Source organism: Ochlerotatus camptorhynchus, unplaced genomic scaffold (genome assembly GCF_037179485.1).
Source record: "Ochlerotatus camptorhynchus isolate MF236.1 unplaced genomic scaffold, CSIRO-AGI_Acam_v1.1 ptg000383l, whole genome shotgun sequence".
Classification (NCBI taxonomy): Eukaryota; Metazoa; Arthropoda; class Insecta; order Diptera; family Culicidae; genus Ochlerotatus; species Ochlerotatus camptorhynchus.
Window position 1 is genome coordinate 936,535 of NW_027040870.1, and position 21,590 is coordinate 958,124.

Sequence of the window (21,590 nt, forward strand, 5' to 3'; positions counted from 1 at the left end):
GCATCATGCACTGATTTGCTTTGTATACCAACTTGACACCGAGGGGAGACTACGATGTGCCTTCGTTAGACCTAGCTTTTCAGTATACTCTCATTATTAAAATTAAAACATTACAGTACTCCAGCTAAATAAAAGACATGGCCAAGAAATCATAAAAAGTACGACGGTAAATTCACAATGGACCTCGGCAGAAGCCCCTCTCAAACAGCAGCATCATGGGCCTGTGAAAACATTTCCCCCTTGGGACCACCCAAAATCGATCCTATCTCAGCCATTCCACGACAGTGCATCATTTGACCAGTGCCAACAACGCACAGCAGGAAAAGCCCCAAAGTGTGGAAGGAAAATCAAATTAAAACCACAGAACCCACACCCGATTATTTACAGCAATTTCAGTTGAACCCGCAGACAATTTCCCCCTGCTGGCTCATCCTCACCACACGCCCACCCATTATATTTGCATATGAGTGGAAATGTGGTAGCCTGAAACCGATAGAGAGCCCATACATGATTCGATATTCCCCAAAACCACATCAAGGGAGTATATCTCTAAACTCACACACACACTCTAAATTCGGTGATGTGCAAGTTTATCGGCACACCGCACTGAAGTTGTCCCTCTCGGCGTGGCCCATACCCGTGCATATTCCCCGCATCCTAGTTTTGGAATTTCGGATGAAAATGGATCCACAAACTTCACACGCAGAATGCACTCTTGTTCTCCTGCCCTCGAATAAAACTGGGAGTAGAGACACCGAGAGAGAGACTAGCGAAATGGACCGATTGTCCGTCCATCCGATGAAGCTGGCTAATGACCATAATGGGCAGCACAGCCATCAGGCAGGTGGGCAGACCAGACCTTCATCGTCGGCGACGGTCGTGGTTTGGTTGTTCAACCAGCATGCTTGGCCTGCCTGCATGTGGATACACAAGTGGAATATCAGGAGACACTCTTTTCTACACCACTGCTTAACGATATTTGATTGTCTAATTTGTATGCAAATTGAGAGTGCTACTCTTCTCGCCTCGGATCATATTTTTTGGTCCATGGCCATTTCGTGCGCAGTGCGATTGGGAGTGTGAATAAATAAAAAACCTAACCGGTTGAAATTCTTTCATTATCATGAGAGAGTATACACGTCGCGTGCAAACGGATTAATATACCTGACATGAATAACTGAAATTTGCTCAGAGGATGCTTTAAATAACAGATACGAATTTTACAATTTCAGGCAAGCTCATATTTACTGAATATCTGCGAATGCCAGCAGAAGGTGTGATATATTTTCCAAAAAAATACTATAAATTAACTTCATTGCTGCTGACCCTAACTGAAAGTCCAACTTTTCCCCTTTCTCTCTCTTTCAGGGTTAAAATTTTCATCAGTTGCTATAAATTATCATAATGCAAAATGGAGCTATCAACGATGGGAGGTCGTCGTCTGACCTCTCAGCAATTACAGCAACTACAACAGTCACAGCAACAACAGCAGCCAGACCAACAGTTCCAACCGTTTCAACAGCAGCAACACCCAACGCAAGCAATGTTATTCCAACACCAGCAGCATCCCGGCCAGCAAATGCCACCTACCCCGACGATGGGTCTAGGTGGAGGAATGAACCCATTGCACCGATCCGCTACCCGATTTCATACCTCACGGCACCGGAAGGATTCGCTGGGGAAGAGTGTTAGCAAGTACATGTATCCACCCGGGTCGCCCTCGATGGGGTTCAGCGAAAATATCTACCATCCCCAGACGGCGACCAACAACGGCAACAGCAACAATATGAATATGGCCAACAGTAAGCACAACCGCTACCCGGAGCCGGATCCGGATGTAATAGAAGTCTACCTGGAGGATGACCCGATCAAACTGAAAGAAGCGGTGCGCGATGGAAAGGAGGTAAGTGTGTACAGAAGAGTATTTCAGTAAATTTATGATAGGTAATGGTACAACCCCAGTCTCATGTTCATTCGGAAATGTCATCTTACTATACCTATAGGTCGACGTTTCATTAACCACCTTGAAATTTTGTTGTTTCATGCATTCTTGTTATCCATGCAGTCAAAAACCCGAAGAACTGTTCACTTAGACGGTTTCAATGCGCTGCCCTTGAAGAATGCTTTAAAGATTTGATAAAACTTTCATAGCGGTAAACTCCATCGAAGATAATAAAGCTCGATTCAAAGTAAATCTGGACGTACGGTTTAATACACCACCGCGCCCCTGGTGGTTAGAACAAAAAACGTTTGACAGGCATTTGTTGATGTTTCATTGACGAAGAAATTGGTGAAAAGTTTTTCTCGATTGATCGACGCATCCCGAAATTACGGATCATGGAACATGAAAAAAGAAAATTAATTGTGCACAAACACCTAGAGAACCCTTCGTGGTCTGCCTCAAAAATAGCAAAAGTGTTAAAACTCCCAAAGTCAGCGCGTCTATCATAAAAGTGGCACTAGGGACAAAGAGCTGAGGAGAAAGGTGTTGAGGTACGTGAAAAGCAGCCCAGGTGTCTCCATACGTGATTTGGCATAGAAATACGAAACTTTGGCATAGAAATACGAATATAGAAACTTTTCCACCGTGCGTAACATCCTTTCAAGAGAAGGATATAAGTCTTTTTCTGTCAGTAAACATCCGAATCGCTCCCTGAAACAAAAGTTAGTGGCCAAAAAGCGAGCACGATTATTTACTATACGAACGATTTTTGGCGAAATTTGATGGCTGTATTTTAATGGATGACGAAACATATGTCAAAATGGATTATAAACAAATCCCCGGACGAAAATTTTACCTGTCAACTGGTCGTGTGGAGATCAGCGTTGCCAGATATACCGAGTTATCGGTATTTATACCGATTTCCGAACTAGATACCGATACACAGATAAGTTTTCTCAGAAAACCGATTTTTAAATTGTATACCGATTATACCTTTTTTAATGATCAAAATTATTATTGCTCACCCACGCTCGAATTTCGAAGAAAATTACTGTGAGAGACTTGTATCTTTTTTAATTAACTCAATTTTTGAGCCCTCAAAATTCTTTATAAAAAATCATCTTTGAAAATGTCATATGCTTGATACTCTTTTGACTAATGTTTCCATTTCTTCACCGTTTTTGGCTACCCATGAATCACGAAACTGTCGATGTCTCTTTCCGGTTATTCCTAGAGAATTGCGAAATACTTTAAACATTATTTAACTTCCTAAAGTTTTTGTTCATTTTTTACTTTCTGAATTTTCTTTCAATTTTCACTTGGAATTTTCTCCCCCCGTACACTAAAGCTTATTTTTCGATTCCTCCCGAAAACTTATTTCAACTTTCCTACGAAGCTGCTTTAACCATCGCTTGAAAGGTTCTTCCGTCTTCCAACTTCCCCTGAACTTCAGGGATGTTTCCAGATTTTTATTGCAGATTAAAACTAGCTGCAGGAACTTTTAAGAAGTTCTGAAACTTCAGAAAAGTCTAGACTTTTGAGTAAATTCCGAACAACTAAAGATAGTTTCATTAACTTCTGTTCAAATTCAAAAACCCAAAAATTTCAGGAAAGTCCAGCAAAATCCAGTGAACTTACGAAAACATCAGACATATTTTGGAGACTTCGCAAGTTCAAAGAACTTCAGGGAAATTTAATGGTTTTCAGAACAGTTCCAGTTGTTTGAGAGAATTGAGAGAACTTTAGGGAAGCTCTGTGAACATCAGGACAGATCAATAAATTTCAAGGAAATGCTGATATTTTAAAGGATTTCCGAAAAACTCAGGCAATGTTCCACAAATTTAGAAAACGTAAGGGAAGTTGCATAAACATAAGAACATTGCGAGAACATTTTATGGGAAATTTTGTGCTTTTTAATGGTAGTGTCAAGAATTAAAATTTTAAAAATCGGGACTATCAGAGGTCTTTAATGCTAATGATACAATAAATTCAAGAAAATTGGGAGAGAACTTAAAATAATTCATAATCTTCAATAAAGTTCAAAGATGGTTATAGAGATTCAGGTAGCCTCATTATAATCAGGGAAGTTCCGAGTACTTGGAGGACGATCAGAGAACTCTAAAACAACCCCATTATTAACTTCAAGAAAATTACAACAACTTTTAAGGAATTCCGTGGAATTATGGAATATTCCTAAGTGAATTTCAGGAGTGTTCCAAAAATTTCAGGGGGATTGGGAGGTCTTCAGAGATGTTTTATGAATATCAGGAAAACTTGCTGGATCATTAGAACATCCCCCAGGCGCTCTGGCTTCCAAATTCTCCAGAAGTTTCTTGCAATCTACCTTAGGAAGTGTCTGCCAGCGTCTCCAGAAAGTTTCTTCAGTCTTCTTCTGAAAGTGTGTCCATAAGCCATAGGTTTTCGAATTTTTTGGGAAGGTTTTTCCAAACTTCTTCTGGCTTCCCCTAGAACTGGTTACATCTGGAATTTGCTTCCATTTTCCGAAAATTTTCTGGCTTCCTTTTGATGTGACATCCGATTTTTTTTTTCGATAGTTTCTTTGAATATTCACTATAAGTTTCTCAATTTTTGTCTTGGTAATTCCCGGATGTTTCTCCAACTTTTCTTAGAATTTTCCTCAAATTTCGTCCAGAAGAGTTTCTTTCTTCTTTCTCTAGATGTTTTTTTCAGAAGCTAATTCAAGCACTCCCGGAGTTTTCTTTCAGAATTTTTCGATCATAGTCCAGAAGTTAAAATTTTCGCTTTCAAAAACAGCTAAAATATAGAATAAATGAAAATAGTGAATACCGATAAATACTGATATTTTGAAACCTTTGATACCGATAAACTTTCAATCAATCTGGCAACGCTGGTGGCGATGTCCCTTTCAGGTATAAATTTGTTTTTGCTGATGAGTTTGCTCGGAAACTAATGATTTGGCAAGGAATCTGCAGTTGCTTAAAACCAAGGTTTTCATCACATCTCACACAATGACGTCGAAGGTTTACATTAAAGAGTGGCTGAAAAAGCTGATTTTACCCTTCATTCGGCAACACAAGACATGTTTTTGGCCGGATCTAGCCAGCTGCCACTACTCTAAGGAGGTACTAGAATGGTATGCTGCAAACAATGTTAATTTCGTCACCAAAGAGATTAATCCTCCGAATTGCCCTGAGTTCAGACCGATCGAAAAATATTGGGCAATTGTCAAGCGAAAACTTCGAGGATGCGGTAAAGAAGTGACAAATGCACAACAAATGCGTTTAAAGTGGAATAAGTTCGCCGGTACAGTGTCACCAGCGACTGTGCAGATCGTGATGGCATCGATCACAAGTAAAGTGCGACAGTTCATTCGAAACGGTGAAATGTAATAACTTGTTATATATCGTTTGAAAGCTGAATACCCTTTTGTTTGACATTTTGATCAACCGTGTATGTTGTTTAATTCTTGAGTTATGATCACTTGAATGCGTCCAAATTTACTTTGAATCGGGCTCTACGCGAATCTCGAATCATCCTCGGCGCCATGCCGTATTATGTTTAATTTTAATCCCAGATTAAACTTTAATACCCCGATTACGGCGTAATAGAGAAAATCCGGAATTGTCAAAAAGTACTCAGCCAAGCAAAACCTGCTCCGAACGCTCTCACGCACACTATTTACATAAGCAACAAATCTCGCATCACTTTTCAATAGGTCCTAAGCAAGCTTGCAAATGCTAATTACAGCTAAAATGCTATGTTTTGGATTTATGAAGCTATGAAATATTTTATTGATAATTCTTATTTACAAGATGCAAGAACAGAAGGTAAAGTGTGTGTATGACACATAAAACATGTCAATTTAGCTTTCAGAGGGTCACAATAGCGATTAGCTGTAACGATGAGCAACGCGTTGAGCGAGCAATCATATACAAACTTTACCACCTCTTCTTGCATCTTACAAATAAAACCTATCATTATAGTATCCCAATGTTTCATAATAACGAAAAATAGCATTTTAGCTAAATGAGAAATTGCAAGCCTGGTCTTAAGTAACAAATGTAAACAAATCGAACTAAGCTATACAAACTTTTGCTCTTGTACATACAATGTGATTCAAAAACACCCATCCAAATTTACTTTCATTTATTTAAGATAATCATTGGTCAAAAATTGTCCAATGTACAGTTTGAAATGATGGGTACATGATTGTTACTTCGGTCATTCGGACTGCCTAACATGATTGGTGCTCATTTTCTAAAGGCGGGGTCAATCTAAAGTTAGGTATTCTACTCTGAAATCTGTGAAAGGGAATCTAGTATCATATAGAACAAAACGTCCAATGTAACACACATTGATTATGTCATTGAGAAAAATCGTCCAATGTAACCACATCTATGACATAAATGTCATTCCCATATACTTTGTGTGAAGCCGAAAAATCCTGGTTCTCTGGTTCGATTTTACGTCAACATTTGACAGCTGCTGCAAATATTTGCAAGCAAGCTCTATTCATGCGTGACACGTTGTTATAAAAAATATGTCGCGTGCGGCGGGAAGGATTTTTTTTTTAATCTTTGCTGTGCCATAGGCGCTGTTGACTGCGTTTATAAGGAATTGTCGTTGCCTAAAAATTAAGTGCATTATAATTGGATGTCATAGCGGCATTACTACACCAGTATTACAAGGAGGAGTCTCTTTTATATTTCTAATAATCACGCACTTATCTCACGACAACAAAACAAAATCTTCTCTGTATCTTAGATAGACTTCCCCCCCCCCCCTTTCTCCTCCCTTCAGTCCTGGTCATGTCCTTGAAACTGGTGCTGATGGGAAGGATGGTAACCAAAACTGAAAACCAGGAATTGGAACCTTTTTCGTTTGGTGTTGAGAATGTTAAGTTGCTTTACATAACACTGGAACAATTGATTTTAATCTGGACTGGAGAGCTTCGAACTTTCCTGGCACAACACTAGTATTGTTAAAAAAAAATCAATTTCAATGCATCAATGCATATCTTAAAATAATCGTTTATTTTTTCATTAAAACCTTTTAACGTGATATAACATGTGTCACACATGAATGTAGCTTAAAAACATGTTGTCAACTGTAACACACCCACCATTGGTGGCGGCTTCAGCGAGTACAAGTCTTGCCAGGGATCTGAATGTAACATGTCCGATGTACAACTTGACTTGTCAAAACGTCCTATTTGGTTTTTTTTCTATGTTGTAGCATTAAATTCAAAGTAATATTGTGATTTTTTCCGTTTCTACTGAATTTTTAACGTTATTATTCACTGACCACATTAAAAATAGTATTGCAAAATTTATTGTTTCTAAGCAGTTAAAATAATAATCTATCGAACTTCAACTTCGATTTTCTCAAAATGGCGGATTTGTTACATTGGTCTATTTGAAAAGTGACGCGAGAAATGTCATGTGCATCAAAAGAACAACAAATAGCAAAACTAAAAATTGTCCGCCAACGACATCAGTACCCGGCTCCTGAATCCAATCTCCCTGCCAGCGAGCAGGGCTCTTCAGATTTGCCCAAGAAACACACGCCCAAACCAGTGGCCGTAACCAGCGCGGACAATGAACAGCCACCACTTCGACCGACAAGGATATCGTTCCATGGATTCTTCCAATCACTGAACTAAAAGTGCTGTGCTGATGTTGAACGGTTGATACAGTAAATTCACCGGAAGACACTATCAAATAATCCAACAGGATGTACAGGGCGTATGGGTTGATCTTGAAGCGCAATCTTTTGACGTTCTTCCAACTTTCCGCGTTCATTCCGTCATTCAGATTCAACACAACGCATTTGATGTCAGCTGATTGAATCACTTCCGCTTACCGCTGCAATATTGACAAAACTGCATCCGCCACTCACTCGAGCTAACAGTCATCGTCAATCAACTGCACAAGATCACCGAACCCTTGTTCAACGATCTGGTAGCAAAGTGCTGCTACAAAGTGAACCAGATTTCCTCCAACTTCGATTAAGTCGGAATCGATATGAACGCCAATGGTGACAACAGTACGGCTTGGGGCGACCCCGGCGTAGTGGTTAACATCCATTCCTCTCACGCCAAAGTCACGAGTTCAAAACTCACCCCTGGACAAGTAACGAATGACCCAAGAGTAACACAGTGGCTATAAAAAAAAAAATTAAAAAAAAAAAGAAAAAAAAAAAAAAGAAAAAAAAACAGTACGGCTTTGGTTCAGTTTTTTTAACGCGCAGGTGGACAATAGGTTGCACAGTACCACGGAATACGACTTCCCGGTGATCTTGTACAGTTAGGAACCTGAAGCTAAGCAAGCGAAACAGATGTTGATTCCCAATCAGTACTGGCTGGGCGAGTTGACGTCAAATGCGTTGTGTTAGATCTTAGTCGAAATGGACGCGAAAAGGAGCACAGAGAGGATACCTACATCATCAGTTGGATTATTTTAAAAGTATCTTCCGCTGAATTTGCTGCATTAACCGACCAACAGTCATAGGAATAACATGACTTAAAATGTGGACCTTAAAATAAGATATTCCTAACATCAGACCTAGCATAAAAAGAGAAGATAAATTAAATTGGAATTATTGTAAATATGAGTATAATAATATTTTAATCCAATCATCGAACCGTTTATTGTTTTTTTTTCTTCACTGAGATAAAAAGCTAACCATTTAGAAGATCGGTTCTCTGTAACTCCATCGAAAGTTCCATCGGGACTTTTCTGAAATACCTTTTGAACATTCTAGAAGTTTTCTCGAAACTTCCCTGAGTTTATAATAGACCCCTCGGCACATCTCAGAAGTTTTCAAAGTTCCCTGTAGTTACTTTTCGGAAGTTGTTTGTACTATTAGAAAGTTCTTTGAAAATCCAGACAATTCCTCAAACTTATCGGACAAGTCAGGAATGGTTCCAAAGTGTATATTTATATAAAATATATAAGGTTCCCTAGAATTCACAGAAGATCCATGAGTCACTGTGAGCTCCAAGCATTTCTCAAAAGATCCGGGATTTCTTCTTAATTTCCGTTAACTTCTTGGATTATCAGTGAACTTTACTAAAGATCCGAAAGCTTCTATTAACTGACATAATCCCAAGCCATCGAAACTTCCTCACCAAAGCTGCAAAATGCGTGTCGATTCATTGTTGACATGGCTGGTTCTCAGCAATGCGATGACCAATCGTTATGATTCAGCCACCATTTTATTTTCAATAGATTGAAACCCAATCGGACCTGAAGTTGGCCAGCTGGAACGGAAAAACTCGGAAAAGTCCCGAGCAAAATGCGTGGCGAGTCATGTTGTCATGACTGGTTCTCGGCAATTTGGTTACCACATCTTAAAATTGAGCCACTACATGAAAGGTATTTTTCAAACGGAACAGACAAGGAACCGAATGGAGTTGTGGGTGACCAATCGGAACGATAAAACCCGTGAAAGGTGGCTCTGTGGAAATTCGGATTCACCGGGAAAATGGTCATTTCCTGAAAGTAGACCTAGATATCCGCGATTTTTTCCTAAATTGCATACAATCATGAGCATAGAGGAAATATACCATCACCATATCGATTTTTCAACCAAGCGGCCAGAAAACGGTCTCCTGGATATCCGGAATCACCGGGAAATTAGTCAATTCCAGAAAGTAGACATAGAGATCCGCATTTTTTTTTTTAAGTTGCGATTATCATTAGCATAGACGAAATACGACATCGACATATCGATTCTGCTACCGAGTGGCCAAAATACGATCCTCTGGATATCCGGAATCACCGGAAAAATAGTCAATTCTTAAAAGTAGACCTGGAGATCCGTGCTTTTTTAGAAAATGTGAAGAACCCTTAGTTAAGAAGATATATCTCAGTGACATATTGATTTAGTCCCCCGGTGGCCATTAAATGCCTCTCTGGATATCTGGATTCACCAGGAAAATGGTCAGTTCTTTAAAGTAGTTCTAGAGCTGTGCGATTTTATTTTCTAATTTGCAAACAATCATGAGCATAGAGGAAATACCATCATCATATCGATTTTTCAACCAAGCGGCCAGAAAACGGTCTCCTGGATATCCGGAATCACCGGGAAATTAGTCAATTCCAGAAAGTAGACATAGAGATCCGCATTTTTTTGATCAAGGCAAAGTGTTCCGCCTGGTTCGTTCAGCAAACCAAGAAAACGAGCTGAGCTTCGTGTATTCAAGGTCCGGAAGGCACCGAAGCGGCGTGATCTACAAAACACGGCGGCCAAATCCCGTGCAAGGAAGCTGTATCGATAGTGGTTAACGAGACCGATGTGTGTGGTTATGGATGACGAAACCTACATCAAGGCAGACGCAAAGCAGATACCGAGGCTGGAGTTCTACGTTGCCAAATCACGGTTTGATGTTCCGCAAGATATAAGGAAGAAGAAAGTGGACAAATTCGCCAAAAAATACTTGCTCTGGCAGGTCATATGCCAATGCGGTAAACTGAGTAAACTGTACATCACAATGGGTACCATCAATAGCGAAATTTACCGCACCGAGTGCCTCCAGAAGCCTTTGGTGTCCTTCCAGCGGTCCCACGGAGGCGAGACATTATTTTGGCCGGACTTGGCATCATGCCATTACGCGCGATCGACGTTGGATTGGTACAGAGACAATAACGTTTTTTTTTTTGTACCAAAAACCACCAACCCCCCAAATTTACCAGAGATTCGTCCAGTGGAAAGATTTTGGGCCATAATGAAGGCCAAAGCTCGAAAATCGTCCAAGGTGTTTAAGAACGAGCTGGAGTTGAAGAAAGAATGGATTTTTTTTCTTTGGTTTGTTTTTTTCCGTGCTGAGCATCAATGCTACCGACGTGCTAGGAAGGCAGCTCCCACACCTAGACCCTACCTATCGACCCATCATCTCAAAGGTCGGCTCCACCATGGCACAAAATGTAATGAGGGGTCTTAAGAGAAAGGTGCGGACTTTCAGCGATGCAAAGGAAATTGAAGAAAAGAATTATGCCGAAACATAATCCGTATATATTAGTTCATTCCCTGAAAGTTTCAAGAAAATCCGGCTTAAAATAAATTTTTAGCGAACACTTTTGTCTGGTGCATTTTTTTTTTCGAGTACAGGCCTTAGTCAGACCAACGAAAATGGCCGGGCAAAAGGCGTCACCCGTGCTTGATGAAGAGGTGCCATTCTAAGCACTTTTGGACTCGATTTGTAGACTATGCATCAATGACAACGCTTTGCCATGCTTCAAAGTGCTGAAATGTGAAATCGCTGGTGAATTTAATTGACCGCAGTTTCACCGAAATTTCTGTGCTACCAGTCCACCACGAGCTCAGTTACACGATGATTTTTCGGCAGAATTACCGGGAACTTTTGCCTCGTAAGCCAGAGGAGAAGCTTCTATCCGCCCTTGCACGCGCATCACGTTCAATCTTCAATCTTCATAGTTAGGAATATCAATATTATCGAAAAAAAAAAAAATAGTCATTAAACTCTGCAATCAGTTTCAGCTCGAAATTTTACGATAGGTTTAGCAACTACCAGTGTGAAAGTCAAAAACATAAATTAACAATTAAAAGCAATGACCGGTGCGTGAACTAGTTGCTATCTTAAATGGCAACGGCTAAAGTTGTCAAACGCACCGGTGCGGATGGTCCAACTAATTCTTTTGAATTCTAGTTAGAAATCGCAGGAATTCCATTTAAATTAACACTATAGTTCACTACAACGTCACCATAATCCTTTAAATACGGCCAAGTCCAATAAAGCGTTTGACTTTAGATCATGAACACATTGTTGTAGAAGCTCAGCAATTAAATACTGACTCCGAATAAAACTGCCAGCATCTACAACCGGCGTTGCCTGATTTGATACCGATATAAACGCTTTCTTGAGGCTACTCATTTTTGTGTCGAAAATCACTCAGTCCAGCCAAAAGGGAAGTTACCCAAACATGAGTAAACATGCTTACTCAAATTTGAGTAACGTACCTATGGAGGAAACTGGGTAACGGTTACTCAGATGATGACATTTGTCAACTGAGTAAACCTTATCCATTTCGATAGAAACGAATGAAGCCCTATGAATGCTTTATATATAAATTAGTTCGGTCAGGAAGAATATTAAAAAAATTGAAAATGATAATTCTGTTTTTATTGATATCAACGAACTATTTGTTCGAGTTGTATACCTCCCCAACTAGCTGCTAATAGCTTTCGCCATCCAAGCTATTACGTAGCTGCTCCATTTTCACTGCTCCACTTCTAAAATCTAATTTTCACAACTTCAAACTGCGCCATTTTGAACTTAGGAAAAATTGATATCAGAACCATTTACCCAGAATCTGGGTAGATACCACTGATCGGAGCAAAACCAGTTTACTCATTTTTTGACAACTCCATACAGCATGCAAAAAATGAGTGCGATCTATCCAGCCACTGTGTAGCCTCAAAATAGCGTGTACAGATAAGGGTTCTCACAATATCGATTTTTGAGATTTTATATCGATCTGCTTAAATAATCAAAATGATTATTGCCTGCCCACGCTGAACTGTCTGAGGAAACTTTTGTGACAGACTTTTATCTTTTCAATATGAAGCTCCCGAATCATATGCTGAAAACCTCATTGAATCGTCTTCCGTCAAATCTCCATCGCCGTGAATGAACAACAATCTATCTTTAGCCAAAGCACTAATCAGTTCACCTTTGCACCATTGTCCCGTTTCAGATCAAATGGCGCAACAACATTGTCGCAACTATGGAACGCTACGAGCCAGCTCCCATATCGGCCGCTACTTTACCCTCGTCCTACTTGCACCACCACCAATCCAGTAACGATAGCAGCGTCAATCCCGAGTACTCGTACGCGTACTGTGAACCGATGATGCTCAAACAGCAATCCATCCAACAGCAACAGCAGTCGCAACAAGCCGGCAGCCAGCTGCTTCCCAGCAACATCCCGCAGATTCACAAAATCTCCTCGTCAGTGTCGAGCAATGCGCTCTCCAAGTTGCCATCCACCAATTCTCTACGTGCCTTATTAAGTAAAAGCTTCCGGAAAAGTTCGATCTCATCGAACGCGGCCGGTACGTCCAGTGGAGGCCCTGGTGCTGTGGGGAATGCCGTCACGCAAGAGAAGCATACTTTTACAACGCGTTATGGCACGAAGGAGAACATCTACGAGGATGTCGGGTCAGGATCCAACCTAGGGACAGCATTGGGTGGAACTAAAGCCGGAGCAAACATAAACTCCTCTTCGACGCAAAGTTTCGAGTCGATAAGCAAATTCAATATTCATGACGAATTAAGGCACGTTCAAAGCCAACACGATAGAATACTGGGGGAGCTGAATCTATCGGTGGAGACGTTGATCATGCCATCGAAAGACGAACAGGATGCCATTGAAGAACGATTGAATGAGATTCAATGTGCGCAGTATCATGATGAGCTTTCGCAGGACGATTGCATAGCGGCAGGTTCGTCCAATTCAGCTATGATCCATATGCAAGAACGGCTATCGCCGACCACTTCGCAGCCAAACAATGGCGACGTAGATAGTGGAATAAGTGGAAGTAGTAGTAGTGGCGCTAGTTATTCCAGTAGTATGTTGTACCGAACCACTACCATGTATACGAACAACAGCAAGACGGTGACGATCAACGATAACGCGGAGGGTAGTGGTTCTGGAATGTCAATGATGGCCGGAAGTAGCTCGATAAGAAGCAGTTGTGGCAGTAGCAGTGGCTGCGGGTCAGGCCCAGGCGGCGGTTATTCGTCCTGTGGGGGTGCTAGTTGTAGTAAAATGGCTTCTAACGTTGTGATACCTAATTCAAATAAGATAACCTGTTGTTTCTATTCTGATAAGCTAAGCAAAAATAGTAAATCCAATTCCGATCACCTAGAAACGCTAGGAGACAAGTCCAGCTTTTGGAATAAATTGGGGAAGTTAAAAATTTCCGGTGTATTTGGTGGTGCCAACAGTAGCAACAGCAGCAACAGCAGCTCTAGTAGCAGTAGTACAAACGGCCAACATTTCCATCCACCACATCAGCATCACCACCACCATCCGCATTTACACCATCATCACAACCATGGTCTGCTTAGCCACCAACATCAACTGTCAGGCCTTAACCACTCCGCTCCGACGACCACCACCAATACGGCCACGATCGCACGAAGCAACGGTAATCTAGTTTAATCTAGTCCCCATCCCTCTAGAGACCCCGATTTGAACCCGATCTGCAAGATCACCTAGCATAGAAAAAAAAAGACCTTCCAACGTTTTGGCCCACAGAAATTGCTAAATTGCAAACCCCTCCTCATGAATGCAAAAAACCGAGAAATAAGAGTACAGTAGCGCTTGAACCCTCCCTTTGAACCACTCAACCCAAGCATACAACCAACGTCAATCTAACCAACAAAACTTACAGAAGCTGATCCGCATCTGCATCTCCACCATCACCATCATCACCACCACCATCGTCTTCCGTCGCCGCCAGTCACCACAACGATCGAGCCCTGGTGGCAAACGCCCCCGTCGGATTCCGGCTGTATGCTGGATGCGTCGATTTGCGGTGGTGGCGAGTACCAGATGCCTTGTGAAATTATGGTTCCACCGCCACAACCGCCACCATCGCATTCGTCGATCGTTAGTGGTGTCAGTGTTCGTCCACCACTGCCGCAACCACCATTACAGACGCAGATCGAGCTGGAAGAGGACGAAGAGGAGCAGAGAACGGAATCGGAAGATCTAGCGACGTGCAAGTAGAAGACGTCAGTGTTACTTTTGTGATGTGAGTTCTAATCTAACGACCGTACTACGAGACGAAACATATATTCGCGAATGTAAATAACGTGACTCGCTCGTGTTTTAGTGTATAGTAAAATTATAACTGTCATTTTAACACAAATCGATCAACTTATGTAAACAATGATCTGTATATTTTAGAACTTCGATTCACTGTATAAATAAATGAAAAAATAAATAGGCGAACCAATTCGACGAAGAGAAGAAGAAAAACAATAGATCTTAGTGTGGATAGTTAGCGTTATCTAACAAATATATTTAAAACCGAAAACAATTAAGCGGTTCTAGACAACCCAACCGACGGACCATTGTTCCGTGGCTGATTCTTTTGTTAGTTTTTGTTTTCTTGGTGAATTCACGTCTCTGAACTTGAAACTATTTGCTGGGGAAGAGATTGTATATGTGAGCAAATTCAAAATTGTTAAACATTCATTGGTTGGTTTGGTTGAATTTATATTTGGATCGATTGAAAACGACGAGAAAAAGGAACAACAAGAACGATTGATTTCTGTTTCATTTGGCAATTACGTACATCTGCATGGAAGCAAGCGAAAGAAAACAAGAGTAAGGAAATGCCAAAGAATACATTTATTGAAGTAATATTAATATATTTTTATACTTAATGTTATTTAAAATAAATATTTAGAAAGGACAAACTCATTCAAAATGATAACCTGCCATGTTGTTATTAGAGAAAGAAAGCATCGGCGTATAAAATTCGTTGTAAAAGACCCGTTAATTCGAAATGCTTCGATGGATAAAGAGAAAGATTTACATTGGATCCACACTAAAAACAGCTCCCACGTTCGTTGGCAACATCTCATCTCAATAATAAAAAAAAAACAAGTCGTATCGAACAGCAAAAGTCCAAAAACCGATTATTCAAGATCTGTTTTCGATAGTATTTTCAACAAATCAAATAACTATAAAAACGTACACACATTAGCATTTTTATCAAAACTAAGCATAAACAAAATTATTAATCTTTTATTCCTCTCTGTTTCCGTACGATCCCGCTGACTTCAACAGGTAGGTAGGTAGGTATTATCAGTTTTGTTCTGTCCACACACGTTTGGCATCGTCCCGCGGAGAAGCGCGTCTGCTTTGTAGTTTTGTATTTATCTCCGCCTATTGATCTCCACTGGAGGAATCTAGAAGTGTTCGGTGAGCCTCCGGTTTGTCGTAAATTTATTAGCTGTTTAGATGTGAGGATTTCTTGCTGGAGCATTTACAGTGGATTGAGTATGAAAAATAGAACCAGTTTTTGGATCTAGTTGCCAGTTGCTAGAATTTATTTTTAAATATCGGTATCATCACAAGGGATAGTGGAAAATTGCGATTTTATGGCACTCGTGAATTTATGATGATATTACAATCCAATCTCGCTGTTTGACGATACTTAAAACTTAGGTCTGGCGAAGACGTAATGATTTTTGAATCAATTGGAATTGTAAAAATCGAGGAAGTTTTTACTGTTATTTTAGAAGGAAATCTATAGGAGGATTTGAAATTTGAGTGAAAGGTCAACAATTTTTTTTTTTTCGGAAATAACTTCATGATTATGAGACAAATACGTAATTTTTGACAAGGTTGCTTATCATCCCAGCGAAGCACATTTCGTTGTATTTCTCTCGCTGGGCGCACTTGCACTTGAGTTACGGTTAAGTTTGTTTACTAGCTGTTTCAATTTTATTGCTTTTCTCGTGTATATTTTGTGACTTTTTTCTTGTGTTAACGTTTGCTGGCTTGAGTTCTCCATAAACATCAAGAGCAACGTGAAGTTCAGTGCAAACACTAGTTGTCCCGTGTGAATTCGTGTGGTTTTGTTTCACGCTGTTGTGATCCAAAATTTATTGACGTAACTCATCGACCACCCACGTCACTGATTTTGCCGCTTTAGTCGACATTGGTTGTGGCGCCTGTTCTCCTGCAACCAGCGTTCGAATTATCTTTCATCGAAGGACAGCGAAGAGTACATCATTAGGCGCATTCAGACGTGATCAACATCGAGATGGAGAAAAACTGCTCGAAATGTGACTCTGCCATCGTTGGCATTGAGCAGGTTGCTTGTCGCGGATTTTGCGGTGGATCGTTCCACATGGGCTGCGCCGGAGTGTCTCGTGCGCTATTGGGATACTTCACCACACACCGAAGCAACCTTTATTGGATGTGCGACAAATGCGTGGAATTATTCGAAAATTCTCACCTTCGATCTATTGCAATCAAACCCATCGATACTGCTCCGCTCGTGTCTCTCACTCAGGCCATCAGTGAGTTGCGCACCGAAATCAAGCAGTTGGCGTCTAATTCTACCAGTACCGCTTCGCCGCCTGCGCCTAGGCCGATTCCGCAAGTTGAGAAGCCTCGCATCGTTGACAACTGTTTGTCTGGATCCAAAGCATCGTGCCAGGATGTCGTATGCGTCCCAACGTACTCGGAGCCGAAGAAATTCTGGCTTTACCTGTCACGAATCAGGCCTGACGTGGCAAACGAGTCAGTTCTGGGGATGGTGAAGGCAAACCTGAATCTCAGTGAAAATCCTGACATAGTCAAACTAGTGCCCAAAGGAAAAGACGTATCGAACCTAACGTTTATTTCCTTCAAAATTGGTTTGGACCCTGGATTGAAATCCCAAGCGCTGGACCCTTCAACGTGGCCGGAAGGTATCATGTTTCGAGAGTTCAACGGTTCCCAAAAATTTCGAAAGCCCGTCAACCCGTCTCCTACTGGCTGATCCCGGGATGCAACGTCGATAGCCTAATGGAAGCCCCCAAGCCACCTGAAACAGTCGTGCCCATTCCTGCATCCTGCCAACCGAGTCGTCCCGGGCCTGTTAGAGTAGGGGAGGGGGTCTTCCAACCGGAATTATCAGGCAAGTACTTTCCACTATCGACTTATGCTTCGCCTGATGTACCTTCGACTTATAGCACTGTGACTTCTGTTTGTTCAAACACCAATGACGAGATCGAAACCGAGACTGCTAATACTGCATCAACTACTTCATCGATACAAACCAACTACACTTCGACACCGAGACGCCCGCTATACAGCATCATGGAAGCCCCCGATCCTCCCGACATGGTCCAGTTTGCATCCCGTATCAACTTAGTATCCTGCCATCAGAGTCTCGGTCCCGTTGTCGGGAGTGGAGAGGGGGTCTTCCAAACAGCGAACACCGGCAAGTACTCAAGCTTAACAACCTGCTCGCTCCCTGATGATCATTCACTTTCTAGTGCACCCGATTACCAGCGTTGCGTGACCTCGTTCGACGACTGTGGGGGCAGTAGTGGAACCCCATCAAGACATCGATTTCTGTCGGTTTATTACCAAAACGTCAGAGGTCTACGAACGAAAACATCTGACTTGAAGTTAGGATTATCCAGCTGCGATTACGATGTGGTCGTTCTCACCGAAACGTGGCTCCGGCCCGATATAATCGATGCGGAGCTAACATCGGATTACTCGCTGTTTCGATGTGATCGTAGTGAATCAACAAGCAACTTGTCGAGAGGCGGGGGTGTGCTCGTTGCAGTAAAATTGAGTCTGCACTGTACCGAGGTATCTTTAACCGACTGTAGACAGCTTGAGCAAGTCGCTGTGTGCGTGAAACTACCAAACCGGTCTCTGCACATTTTCGGTATTTACCTTCGTCCGAATTCTGATCCTGCGTTATATTCCACCCACTCTTCCGCTGTTCAGTATGTTGCTGATCGATCGGCGGCCAGCGACATAGTCTTACTTCTTGGGGATTACAATCTCCCTCAGCTGCAATGGACCTTCGATGAAGATGTCAATGGATACCTGCCTGCGAATGCCTCCAGCGAACAAGAACTCGTACTAACCGAATCCATTTCTACATGTGGTTTGGTTCAACTAAACTCAATCCCAAACCCGAATGGCAGGCTACTCGATCTGGCTTTTACGAACGCTCCTGACGATTTTGAAATATCGCATCCTGTTTTACCACTCTTGCCTATCGATCCTCACCATCCGCCGTTAGAACTTCAAGTTGATGTACATAGATGTGTGCACGTTCCAGCAAACGCTCAGTCGGACTCTATTGATCTGGATCTTAGGCGCTGCGACTTCGAATCTCTCAATGCAGAATTTTCATCGGTTGACTGGGAGCAGCTTCTTCAGGGGCACTCTGCCGATGATATTGTTCTTCTGTTTTACGACAAGCTTTACGAAATTCTCCACTTGAAGGTCTCTCGACGCCGCCCTGCTATTAGTGGAGCCAACAGGAAGCCCTGGTGGTCCATTGAGTTAAGAAACCTGCGCAACAGACTGCGTAAAGCACGTAAACGATTCTTCGCTAACAAAACCATTGAAAACCGAGAATCGCTTCACCTTGTGGAACTGTCCTACAAAGAGCTCGTAGCATCAAGCTACCATGAATACATGCAGAGGCTGCAATCGAATTTGAAACAAAACCCATCAATGTTCTGGAGGTTCGTGAAGCAACAAAGGGCAAGCAATCGTGTTCCGGACAATGTCAAGTATGGTGACGCTTTGGCCTGCTCTTCTGAAGAGGCAGCTAATCTTTTTTCGACCTTCTTTCAAAGTGTGTTTAATGCGGAGTCGCCCCAACCTCACCCGGGTTGTTTTCAAAATGTGCCATCCCATGATATCCACCTTCCTTTTTTCAATTTTTCTCGTGAGGAAGTGTTGAGAGCGTTAGCCAAACTAGATGCGTCGAAAGGAGCCGGAGTCGACGGTTTAACTCCAACACTGCTGAAGAATTGCGCCGAGTCTATAGTTAAACCTTTGACGATACTGTTCAATCGATCGTTAAATGAAAAAACATTCCCAGGTTTATGGAAAACTGCCAAAATGATTCCCATCCACAAATCGGGTAGCGTGCGGCACGTTGAAAATTACCGCGGGATCTCGATTCTCTGTTGCCTGGGAAAGCTCTTTGAATCCTTGGTCCACGAGGTCTTACTGTCTGCAGCAAAACCGATAATTTCGGAATACCAGCATGGATTCGTTCCCCATCGCTCTGCAACAACCAACTTATTATGCTACACCAACGTTTTGTTTCGTGAGATTGAAAGCCGGAATCAAGTGGACTCTGTATACATTGATTTTTCGAAAGCATTTGATACTGTTCCGCATAGCTATGCCGTGGAAAAGCTGAGACATATGGGTTTTCCCGATTGGATAGCCGACTGGCTAATGTCTTACCTGACTGGTAGGAAAGCATTCGTCCAGGTGAACTCAGCACGATCCAGGACCTTCTACATTCCATCTGGAGTTCCACAAGGGAGTGTGTTAGGTCCATTGATCTTTGTGCTCTTCATCAATGACTTGTGCCTGCAAATATCTTCTGGAAAGTTGTTTTTTGCCGACGACCTCAAAATCTTCAGAGTCATCAAGTCTGTTTTGGACTGTGTTGCTCTGCAGATTGACATCGATGCCCTTTCACGATGGTGCAAGGAAAATGGAATGTGCGTGAACATCAATAAGTGCAAGGTGATCACTTTTAGCCGTTGTTGGATTCCCATCAATCATCTTTACAATATTGACACTGCTCCGCTGGAACGTGTGCAGTCTATCCGTGATTTAGGAGTTATCATGGATTGTAAGCTTCGATTCAACGAACATATATCCACCGTTACTGCCAAAGCCTTCTCCGTTCTTGGGTTCATTCGCCGCAATGCATCTCAATTCACCGACGTGCACACATTAAAAGCCTTGTTCTGTGCTTTAGTGCGAAGTATCCTGGAATATGCTGCTCCCATTTGGGCACCGTACCATACATCTCAGGTGATCCGCATCGAACGTGTGCAGAAATCATTCATTCGCTTTGCTCTTCGGCCATCTACCTGCATATCCAGAACGATGTCAACTAATTGATCTGGAACTGCTATCGGCAAGACGGCTGAAATTGCAGCGGCTGGTTATATTCGATATCGTCCAGAATAACGTCGACTGTTCGGATCTTCTCCTGCAAGTATCACTGAACGTTCCACAGCGTCAGCTGCGGCACTCAGCACTTATCGCAGTTCCCGCACATAGAACATGTTATGGTCATAACAATCCGCTCAGTTCTTGCCTCAGAGCTTTCAACAATGTTAGTGATTTGTTTGATTTAATGTGTCCAAAAATTGTTTTAAAAATAGGATTAAAAACATAGCATAAGTTAAACTAGTCTGTACGACACTGTCGAAGACGAAGAACAAATAAGCTGTTGCTGACGTAGTGCGGCATTAGAGCTTCCATGCTTCCATTTATTAACGTCCTTTTAAACAAACCACCTTGAAGAGGTGGATGTAGTTCATTCAGGGCGGCCAAATCGTAACCAGCACCAAGCAGATTAGCATCCCCAGGTAGCGATACTACGTCCGGGCACCGCGTGGAGGTAAGAATCGGAGTTCAGGTGCACAGAGGTCGCAAATCGACCGATCAGCTGGCAGAGCCCGACAATCATTGATAAGCGTTCTTATGCACCTTTTTTTTTTGGTAAATACTTTATTTGTACAGGGTCAATCGAATAAAATCTACAGAGCCAAGTTATCATTTTCTTTATACATTATAAATGTCTTAAATCTAAAATTAAAGGATTTAACCGATTACTCGCGGTCTTCTCGAGGTTAGTGGATGACAATTGTTTGGATCGGGAGAGAGAAAAGGAGATTTGGAATATGATTTATGATTAAACAATTTCACTATTTCTAAAACATATACTTAATCCTATCGACGGTATATCAACTCTGTAATTATACAATTATTACAGAAACAAATATACAAAAAAAAAATACTCACACACACAAAACACAAACTAAACACAAGGTTAATCTAACTTACAATCTATGGTTAATATTCTTAAAGAAAACATATATGAGTTGCATAAACTCCAGATCGCG

The 21,590-nt window shown here is 41.7% G+C and overlaps 1 protein-coding gene across 1 annotated transcript; it reads left to right on the forward strand.

The window, feature by feature from the left end:
- The first annotated feature begins 1,368 nt into the window (after window positions 1–1,368).
- LOC135710456 (ras guanine nucleotide exchange factor V) lies at window positions 1,369–15,245 on the forward strand. The gene is made up of 3 exons (XM_065233043.1): window positions 1,369–1,903; window positions 12,643–14,098; window positions 14,345–15,245. Exons 1-3 carry the CDS (start codon window positions 1,412–1,414, stop codon window positions 14,680–14,682), a joined length of 2,286 nt encoding a protein of 761 aa, XP_065089115.1. The 5' UTR covers window positions 1,369–1,411; the 3' UTR covers window positions 14,683–15,245.
- The last annotated feature ends 6,345 nt before the right edge of the window (window positions 15,246–21,590 follow it).

Excerpts from the sequence above, each read along its gene's own strand:
- LOC135710456 (XM_065233043.1), top strand. The coding sequence starts at position 1,412 with ATGGAGCTATCAACGATGGGAGGTCGTCGTCTGACCTCTCAGCAATTA. Across the intron at positions 1,904-12,642 it reads CGGTGCGCGATGGAAAGGAG|ATCAAATGGCGCAACAACAT; the intron begins GTAAGTGTGTAC and ends GTCCCGTTTCAG. Across the intron at positions 14,099-14,344 it reads CACGATCGCACGAAGCAACG|AAGCTGATCCGCATCTGCAT; the intron begins GTAATCTAGTTT and ends CAAAACTTACAG.